The sequence below is a fragment of the Panicum virgatum genome, chromosome 8N (assembly GCF_016808335.1).
Source record: "Panicum virgatum strain AP13 chromosome 8N, P.virgatum_v5, whole genome shotgun sequence".
Lineage (NCBI taxonomy): Eukaryota > Viridiplantae > Streptophyta > Magnoliopsida > Poales > Poaceae > Panicum > Panicum virgatum.
The window spans coordinates 20,410,765-20,420,634 of NC_053152.1; the positions used below are offsets into that span (position 1 = coordinate 20,410,765).

The 9,870-nt window shown below is 42.4% G+C and overlaps 1 protein-coding gene across 1 annotated transcript; it reads right to left on the reverse strand.

The window, feature by feature from the left end:
- Nucleotides 1-11: 11 nt before the first annotated feature.
- On the reverse strand, nt 12-4,185 carry LOC120684429. Its single transcript, XM_039966292.1, has 11 exons — nt 3,846-4,185; nt 3,558-3,668; nt 3,244-3,485; nt 1,890-2,093; nt 1,712-1,804; nt 1,516-1,608; nt 1,080-1,421; nt 955-1,002; nt 825-884; nt 240-332; nt 12-116 (listed from the first exon to the last, which is right to left on the reverse strand). Exons 1-11 carry the CDS (start codon nt 4,177-4,179, stop codon nt 36-38), a joined length of 1,701 nt encoding a protein of 566 aa, XP_039822226.1. The 5' UTR covers nt 4,180-4,185; the 3' UTR covers nt 12-35.
- Nucleotides 4,186-9,870: the final 5,685 nt, after the last annotated feature.

Sequence of the window (9,870 nt, forward strand, 5' to 3'; positions counted from 1 at the left end):
TGCCAAGTTTTGGATACATATTTTGCATGGATAACTCATAAAGAAGTGTAATTCTTATGTACCTTTCTTTTCCTATTTATTCTACCATCACTTGAAGGATGTGTACGCACACCAACCTGAAATCAAAGTGAACATTTTTATATTTACATAAAGTTACGGAGTGCAATAATATTATTGAATGGATGTAACATTGCCTAGCTAATATAACACATATAAATGATTTGGCCTGAATAGCATACCTCTTTTTGTCTAAAATCATTAGTAGAGCATTGTGGGGATGATGGATGTGCTTCCTGATCTGAGAACTCTATGTGATTTGCATCACCTTGACACTGGATCCAACAAAAACACATATGAATTTAAGACACTAGATAAAAATTTCAAAATATAATCAGCTAATACTAGGCGTGAAAGCGAAGAAGGCTCACATGTAGCACATGATCTCACACATAAAGAACACACACGTACACACTGGTTTTGGTGCTACAAATGCTTGCTGCCTTTTCTGACTTATTATCCTCCTATTTGATCCCAGCAGTACACTTAGCCTAGGACAATCATCTAATAGCTACAGCCATTACTACTTTGATTTGGCTATTATTCTCACTAACTAGCAGCTGGGAATCAGCTACTAAAGACTCAGCTCTTAGACTCTAAACCTGGACAGTTTCATGAACGCACAGGATTGTTGCTAACAAGGTGTTGCTAAGTGACAAGCAACAACTTGATAACCATTTTTTTACACAACTGGATCACCAATTCATGTATGTACACGTATGTAGAAAAGATGAAAGGTATTTGCATTAGGAGTGATATTTAGTTACCAATTCATCCCTCTGTTGAGAGACAATATCTACATTGTGTGGTTCTGCACATTGAACTCTCTGCAATTTCAAAACAACATTATAGCCCAGAGATACATTTATGTTCAAACTTGAAAATAAAAAAAAGTACCTTTCTGTTGGAAGAAACTACCTGATTCTGAAATTTGTTATGGTCATCCTGAAAATGATCAACCAATTCACAAAGTAAATTTGAGATAAATTTTGAAGCATAGTGTCAGTAAAAGACATTTGTACCTTTGTCGATTCTTCCCTTTCATGGTGCATATTCTTGTTTATAAGTTCATCAATTACTTTATCTTGTCTTCTTGAACGCTCCTTGAGTTGCTTTATTTCCTCCAACATATGAGTCTCTACATCAGATGATGAACCATGCAGTGTAGCTATATTAATATCCTTGAAATGACGTGTTGTTCCGCCATAAACTTGTTTAGGAATTGGAAGCAATCCCATTCCATGTACTTGTCCAGGTTTCTCCTCTCCCAATACTTGATGCAATGCATCTCCTTCCCATGCAACTCTTCCCTCACTATTCTGTGCTAATTCTGGTTGCTTTTCAATTAGATTTTCCAACTGAACCTATAATAGAAAAAGAACAAAACTAATGATAAGTAAAGTAAGAACAGGATGTTTACAGACCTGATATTCACTTCATTGTGTGTATATATCATACCGTAGGCTGATTTGTTTCCTTCGCCATTTTCCTGTGAATTGCTAAGTAAACCATTGCTCTATGTGGTTTCCTTTTTGCAGGATCAGCTTGTCTCTAGACAAAATTCCAATACCAGAATGATGAGAAAAAAATAGATGACACATTTTTCTCAAACGAAGGCCTCAAACTAATAGCTTTATTGGAAAAAGGGGCTCACCAAGTCCTCGGACCAACGCGCATAACTCTTTGTACCCGCTGTATGTGTTGTCTTCTTCATTTCACGACTTAATTTGTTCCTCTCACTAAGGGCCTATAGTACATACAACAAATTAATAGATATTCTTTGGGTTTCTAAACAAAAGAGAATGGTAGAAATATTGATGCATATTACTGACCTTTCCTTCTGCTGACTTCCAATATTTTACTAGGGCTTTCCATTGATCTTCATCAATATCATCTGGACAGAGCTTGTACAAAGCTGTCCTTTTCTTCTTTTGATTATATAGCTTACTTTTTAGTGTTGCCTTGTACTTTCTCCAATCTCTACCGATTGACTTCAGTATCCACTTCTCACATGAGCGTGGATACAAGAACTTGGTCTAAAATCAGATAGGCATTGTTTGGATGTAGATATTGAAGCCTGGAATTCGGAATTGGCATTGAGTTCATCCAATATCAGTTGTTTGGCTGGTCCTGGAATTAGCATTGGAATTCGACATCAATACCAAGCGGTATTCACTGCACCTGCATCCCCTTCATCTCAATACCGAGCCACTCCCCTCGGTTTTGCGCTGAATCGGTCTCTTCCGCGATTCCCCACTCGCGGGCTCAACTCCCTCGCTCCCTCCGTCAGATGCGGTGGCGGCCCGACCCCTGTCACCCGCGCCGCCCCTCCCCTCCCCCTCCCCCGGTGAATCGCGCCGCCCCTCCTCTCCCCTGCCTCCTCCACCGGCGAACCGCGTTGTCCCTCCTCTCCCCTGCCTTCTCCGCCGGCAAACCACGCCGTCTCTCCCCTGCATCCTCCGCTCCTCCGCTGGTGAACTGCGCCACCCCCTCCTCTCCCCGACCTCCTCCGCCGGCGAACCGCGCCACCCCCTCCTTTTCCCCCTCCACCGGCGAACTGTGCCACCCCTCCTCTCTTCCGCCTCCTCCGCCGGCGAACTGTGCCACCCCTACCCTCCCCTGCCTCCTCCATGGAGAGCCGCGCCGCCTCCTCCCCTCCCTCTCCGCTGGATAGCTGCGCGCGCCACCTTCCCTCGCTCTCCGCTGGAGAGCCGCGTCGCCCACCTCCCTTCCTCCTCCTCTGGACCCCTCCCTCTGGGTGCAGCTCCCCTTCCAATGGCCGCGCCGCTCCCCTCTCCATGGCCGGCGTCCTCTCCTCGTCGACACAGGAGAATGGGGCGCTCGAGGCAACGGCTGCGCGGAGCAGGAAGGGGCACATCGGCTGCACACGGAGGAGAATGATGTACCAATTCTCAATTTGACGGTATGGACATCCAAACACGAATTGGTATTTGCTATCTCATCGAATTCCATCTTACAATTTCATCTCCATCCAAACAATAGCTTTGGTATTCGGCCCAATACCAAAGCTGGTCTTATTTGGTATTGAGCTCAATTCAATACCAAGGCTTCCAATGTCTGCATCCAAACGGAGCCATAGAGGTATTGAGTAAATTTAATTATTTGGCTGGTAGTGACTGTACTTGGAGCTCATCATATCATAATATCTTTAAAAACTTAGCATACCTGAATGCATTGAAATATGGTTTCAGCATTATCATTCTTTACCTTTCTCCAATCTTTGATATGTAAAGGACAATAACCACCGTTTCGTGATATAGTGCCTAAAAATTGCCCTAATAGACCACCTTCTTTCCCAATAGGTTGCCCAAGCTGGTTACATTTCACTAATATTCGGTTTTCCTCTGGTAAATCCCAAACATGCGCCAAAACGGTTCCCTTTCGCTTGGTTACTTTATTATCATCACCTTTGAAAACAGGGTTACATTAATACTCCCAGATACATCTATATTTGATTAGTATTCCAAACAAATCTGTACCTGGTGTTTCTTGGACGTCATCATCATCAAGCTGGTGGTCAGCCTCATTGGCATATTGTTCTTTGGATTGAATTATATTCAGCTGCTGCTTTTTCTTTCTGCCACTTTTCTCTATGAACAGATGTTGGAAAAGTAGAAACATATTCAGAGTCATATAATGCCTATGAACAGATGAGATGTAACTTCTCTTGGATGATTTATTGATATAACTACTATTCGGACAATATATAAAATTTTCCTGGATGCTGAAACATATACAGAAAAGAGCGAATTGTGACTTCATGGTACCTTTAGCTTTATTCGCTGCAGATTTGGATGGTTCTTTGTTGGACTTGGTCGGTGCTATGGTGGCTATTCTCTGCCTTGTCACAAACAAGCTAACATTCTTCTTGCTCTCGTTTTCTTCAAGCATTTTCATCACATCTGTATCCCCTTGTAGTGCAACCAAATTATCTTTTTTCTTGTAGTATAGATAGTCAATTGATGTGTACCCATATTCCTCGATCAGCTCAATCAAGTTGAAGAAGCATATCTCATCTCTGTCCATTTCCGTTTGTACATTTTCCTGTCCTGGAGCTGCCCCCTCGCATACCAGATTTAGGGTCCAAATATCCTCAGCCATGGCAGCACAATCTTATTAAAATTGAGCACCAAGAGAAAATATATATGGTCAGCAAGGGTTCAATCACTTGGTACCTTTTGAGATATATACTGAGTTATAGGTGGGTAAAATGCAATGCTCGCTAACTGGGAAAAAAAATCAAGATCCCATGATTCAGACCTAAATTATTTAATAATGAGTGGCCTATTTGTAACCGTAGGCATCCAAAATAAACGACACATGTTGCATCTCCAATTCAATGTCACCATCATAATCAGTATACACTAAACATTGGCAGCAAAAGTCCTTCAGATTTAGTATCAAAATAAGATTAGGTGATGCTGACCATAATTTCAGAATCAGATATCATCAACAATGTTAGATTCAGAAGGCAACTAAAGGTGCATTGTGCAAGGATACCAAAGTAACTCCCAAAATCAATGAATCGCCTACTTAATTCCAGACCAAGATGTACCAAAATCGAGCCGATCTGGAGCAGTAGGGTCAGAAGCGCGGGAAGAGACAGTGCCTGTACTGAAACTACCGAATGGAGGAGGTTTGAGTGAGGATAATCTTGGAGGAATCCTGGAGATGGAGGCGAGCTGGGAGTAGAAGGGAGGGTGGGGGTCGAAGGGGAGATATAACTGAACTGCCCAGTTTGCGGGTCAAATTGTTGCGAGGTGGGCTGTGTTCACGGTAGGGGTGGGAAATTTTGGTGGGAAACCAGTCACGGGCTAAAAAAAATGCGGCAAACTAATCCTGCCAAAAAAATTGGCGGGGAACTAATTGAATCAAGGATAACTGGATGGAAAAGAAATCTGTGAGCCAAAAAAACAATGATTCTAGAAAAATACAAGGTAGTGTAAGAAACTTCATAATAGTACTAATGTGACTAGTGATGGTAATATTATTTTTTCTTTTTGGTGATTTTCTTTTTTTTTCTCTATTTTTCCATAGGCCGTGGGAAACACTTGCAATTTGGATGGAAGTTGACCAAAAGTCAAATGTGGATCTTTGAATTTGGAAAAGTTTGAACAGAATATGAGATGTTCGGTTTGAAGCATTTGAAACTTAGTGGCACCAAGTTTGGAAGCAATCCTAGCTTATAAGCCTCTCAATTAAATTATTGAAGTTGACGATTAAGAAATGAAAGTCTGAAACTCTGACGGACAAAGTTGAAGGATCAATTTTCTAACTTGGTCTTTGAGAAAAGATTTCTTATGTAACCTTTGGGAGATTTGGGAGTGTGAGTAAACTTTAATCTATATGAACTATCATGGTCAAGTGGTTTGACAGGAAGGAGAGAAAATTTTAAGTTTCTGGAAGATCATAGTTGAGTTCGGCACTGTCAGTTTAACTGACAATACTGAATGGCAATTGCCAATTCAGTTTTAAGAACAGGGTGAAATGGTCACCTTTAGTCTGAAATTTTTGGAAGAATCTACATGTAGGAGAGGGGTTTATATATGCAAAATGGAATCCTTGTTATATGGTTAACAAGATACAGTGGTGGTTGAGTAGAATAAATTAGATTTAAATGGTTAAAATAAGGATCAAGTTGGAGCATCAGGCTGAAATTGGAAGGTTCTGACGAAACTGAATGGATGAGTCCATTCCGTTCCCAGGTTCAGAGTTTGGGCTGGATGGGGAGCTAGAAATCAGGTCGACTTTTGACCAAGTTTATTTTGCATTGTTTATTTTGCAGGGGGCAATCACAGATGACACAGATGATGTTATTGCTGATTTCTAATTGTATGGACATACAGTTTTCATTTCACTCTTTTGTGTCAAATGGCAATCATTTTGTTTGGTTTATTTGGTTCTTGTTCAGGCTTGTAACTCTGATGTTCGTTCCTGGATTCTACATGTCTGAATTCAGAACATAAGCTGGTGGGAGATGTTGATCAGGTTTCATGTACCCATTTGTGGGAATTACCTCAAGTATACCCTTCTGGAATTACAGATTTTATCTTTGCATGCTGTCCGACCATAAATAAGTGCCCTGCATTTGATTTCCTGGTGAAAGGATTTCCCCTTCATGCTGTCATTTGCTACCTTGTATGTACAGCTTTTGTGTCCTATTTGATAGTGTGCTATGCTCAAAACTAAAGTTAGCCATTGTCTCCTTTATTATTGGTCTCGTTTAATTGCAATCATTTTCAGGGGTAGTGCCAGGTTCGTTGGAAAACAAAATTCTTTTTTTCTACATGAGAAAATAACGTCCTGTTGCTGTCTTTGCAACTGTACTAGCATATGCCATTTTTCAGGGGTGTTATCTGCTAAAAATGTTTAGGTTTCATACTGAAATTGATCTTTGCATCATTTGACACCCGATTCATGTGGACTAAAATGCCGTCAGTTTCTTTAATATTTCGAAGTCATGAGTACAAAACCAACGCATGAGTGAGTGGCAAAACAACAGGTACATTAATGCTAATCAAAGCCACCTTGCATGAATTTAGCATTAGTGGCATTTAGACAACCTTCCAATGTTGCTCGCTTTGCAAACAAGCAGCTGGGCTGATTGTTCAGCAAAATTATAAAAAATTGTTTGCAAATCATTTGATCAGACAAGACTTTAAAATTCAGCTACGTGCAGGAAAAGAACCACAGTTATCTGAAAACTGAATATTCTGACGACATATTGAAAGAACAGCACAGTATTCGGCGAATCACTTCAGATATCCATCCAAGTTTGACATGGAGACTAAATTCTATGTTACTAACATGGTGCGTAGCAAGGAAATACAGAAGACTGCACAATCACAGTATCTGAATGTTCTCGCCCTCTTGCCGCGCCGCCGGTGGCCATACGTGCTTGCGCTGGGCAGCCGGCCGGCCGCGCCTCTGCTGTAGGGGGCCAACGCTGCTGCTGGCACTGGGCACCCCGCCGTCTGCGCAGCCGCCGGAGGTGCCCACGCGGCTGCGCCCACTGGGCGGCCTGCTGTCCGCGACGCCGCCTCTGGCGGGGTGCGTGCCAGGCCACCGCGGCGGTCCTCGTGGAGGAGATGGAGCGGCTGCGACAGGGAACGAGGGATGAGGCTGGGCGGCGAGGAATCCGGCGGCGAGAGTCCGGCGTGCGGCGGCCGGCGGGGACTCCCGGTCGTGTTCGCCCCAATCGCGCGTTTCCTTCTCCTGTGGCCCGAGCCGAGCCTTAGGCAGGAGAGCCGAGCTAGATAGACTTGGGAGCACATGGCGAGCCAATCTGGGAGCATCGTAGGATCCCTGTTGGACGTCCGATATCACGCGACCGCAGGTTGAAGCAGTGCCGCCGCTCGCCCCTGCCCCGAGGAGCTGCTCGCGCCGCGCGCCGCCCGCCGCCCGCCGCCATCCCGGGTCCCCACTCGCGCCGCTCGCCCCTGCCCCGAGTAGCTGCCGCGCCGAGCCCCAGCACCGGCGTCCCCGTATCCCAGGCTCCCAGTCACAGGCCGACGGATCGTTCACTGTAAGCACAATATCTTAACCAAATAGTAGATCTACTCAATTCATCGACGAAGATAATACACCATTCTCTTTGAAATGCGAGAGTGAACCTTTCATGTAATGCCTGTTCAAAATTCCTTGAATGTCCTGTCATCGGTCTTGTTATCGCTTTAGTCTTACCTAATATTTACTGCTCATCGCTATTTGCATGTCTCTCCACAAAAAGTAAGGTAACACTAGATGCATTTTTTCTTTTCTTGATTTCTTTTGCAAAATGTGCATAGTAGAAGTACTACATTAGACTGGATATAATAGAAGACTCAAGTTGATCTTGTTATCTGGTTCAGACTCAGCTACTTTTTACTGCGGCATAATTCAAGTACTTGTTTCATGTTACTTGTGGATTGTTCACCATCTGACACACATGCACAATTAAATACAAGTGAGAATAAAATTTTTACTAGTTTTAAAATGTTGATAAGCACATCTGCTGATTATTTACTACCATGTAAGTTAGGGGAAAGTATCCTAATCATATTCATACTACTTGAGACGTAGTCTAGATCAGGAATTCATACTCCACTGACTCAATAGTAATGTTTTGTAGTTGATGATTCTAGTAGTAATTTTCCATTCTTCGGTTTTTCCCTGCATACGAGAAACGTGAAGCATGTAAATGTTAACTCTTGGATCTCTAAATTAATTAGTGCCTCAAATCGGAAATCACTATTACAAATGGAAATTCAGTGCTTCATAATAATTTCAGGCTGTGAAATTTCAGAAGCAGAGCTTATGGACTTAAGAGAAATTAAGAAGTTGTTGCTTTCTGAAAGACCAAGTGATGACTATATAGCTGGGGTAGAAGGTTTTCTCAAGTTTGCATATAGGGAGAAGAAGCCCGATGCGAAGATTCGATGTCCATGTCTCAATTGTGTTAACAGGATGCTACAAAAGAAGGATACAGTGTATGATCACTTACTGTGCAACGGAATGCTGCGTGGATACACCATATGGGGTTGCCATGGGGAAACAGCATCATATATCTCTGCAAACAAAGATTCAGAGTCACAACTTCCAAATCTAAACCATAATATGCGCCAGGTACTCCAGGAAGCATTTGGATATGTTGACCATGGACTAAACACAAATGAACATGATGTTGCATGTTCTTCTAAAGCTGGACTAGATGCAGATTCACAAGCTTTCTTTGATTTGCTTACAGATGCTGATCAACCTTTATGGGAAGGTTGTGAATTATCAAAACTAACTTTCTTAGTCCTCTTGTTCCATGTGAAGTCCATCAACAAGTGGAGCAATAAATCATTAGATGATTTGCTTGGAATTTTACAGCTTGCTCTGCCAAATGGTGCTAATATACCAAAAACATTTGCAGAGGCTCGGAAGATCATTGCAAAGCTTGGTCTTAGGTATGAGAAAATTCTTGTGTGCCCAAATAATTGTCAGCTTTACCGAAAGGATAAGAAAGATCATGATTTCTGTTCAAAATGTGGGGCTTCAAGGTGGAAAAATAAGCAGACAACACAGCCTTAACAAAGAAGGAAAGAAGAAAGGCAATCCCAAATAAGGTACTGCGCTACTTTCCAATCAAACCTAGGCTTAAAAGGCTTTTTATGCACAAAGAAACAGCTAGGTTAACTAGATGGCATGATGAGGAGCGTACAAAGGATGGGGCATTGCGCCATCCTGCTGATTCAGATGTTTGGAAAGCTATTGATACTCAATATCCTGACTTTGCATTAGATTCTCGGAACATGAGATTTGCAATAGCTAGTGATGGGTTTAACCCATTTGGGAAGTGTAATTCAACCCACAGTTGTGTGGCCTGTTGTCTTGGTGCCCTATAACTTTCCTCCATGGTTGCATGAAAGCTTCTTCTCTCATGCTTACATTAACAATTCCTGGTTACCCTGGAAAGGACTTTCATACATTTATGCAACCAGTTTATGATGACCTAAATGAGCTTTTTGAATATGGTATGCCTACATATGATGCATATCGAGATGAGGTGTTCCAACTTCATGCTGTATTATTATATACAGTGAGTGACTATCCTGGGGCTGGGATATTGGTACAGTTTAGTACCAATAGCCAGTTGGGTTGCTTTCTTGTGAAGAAGAAACAAGTTACAAACGGTTGAAGTACAAGCAATGTTACATGGGGGCATCGACGATTCTTGCCTGATGGCCATGAGTTTCGATATGATGCGGATTCTTTTGATGGAACTAAAGAGCATAGATCAAAACCAGTACCCTATTCTGGAGAAGCTAT

Bases quoted from the DNA above. Each gene is read 5' to 3' on its own strand.
- LOC120684429 (XM_039966292.1), bottom strand. From the start codon at position 4,179: ATGGCTGAGGATATTTGGACCCTAAATCTGGTATGCGAGGGGGCAGCT. The intron at 3,669-3,845 runs GTACCATGAAGT...ATCTGTTCATAG, and splicing joins TGCAGCGAATAAAGCTAAAG to AGAAAAGTGGCAGAAAGAAA. The intron at 1,003-1,079 runs GTACAAATGTCT...GATCATTTTCAG, and splicing joins AAAGGGAAGAATCGACAAAG to GATGACCATAACAAATTTCA.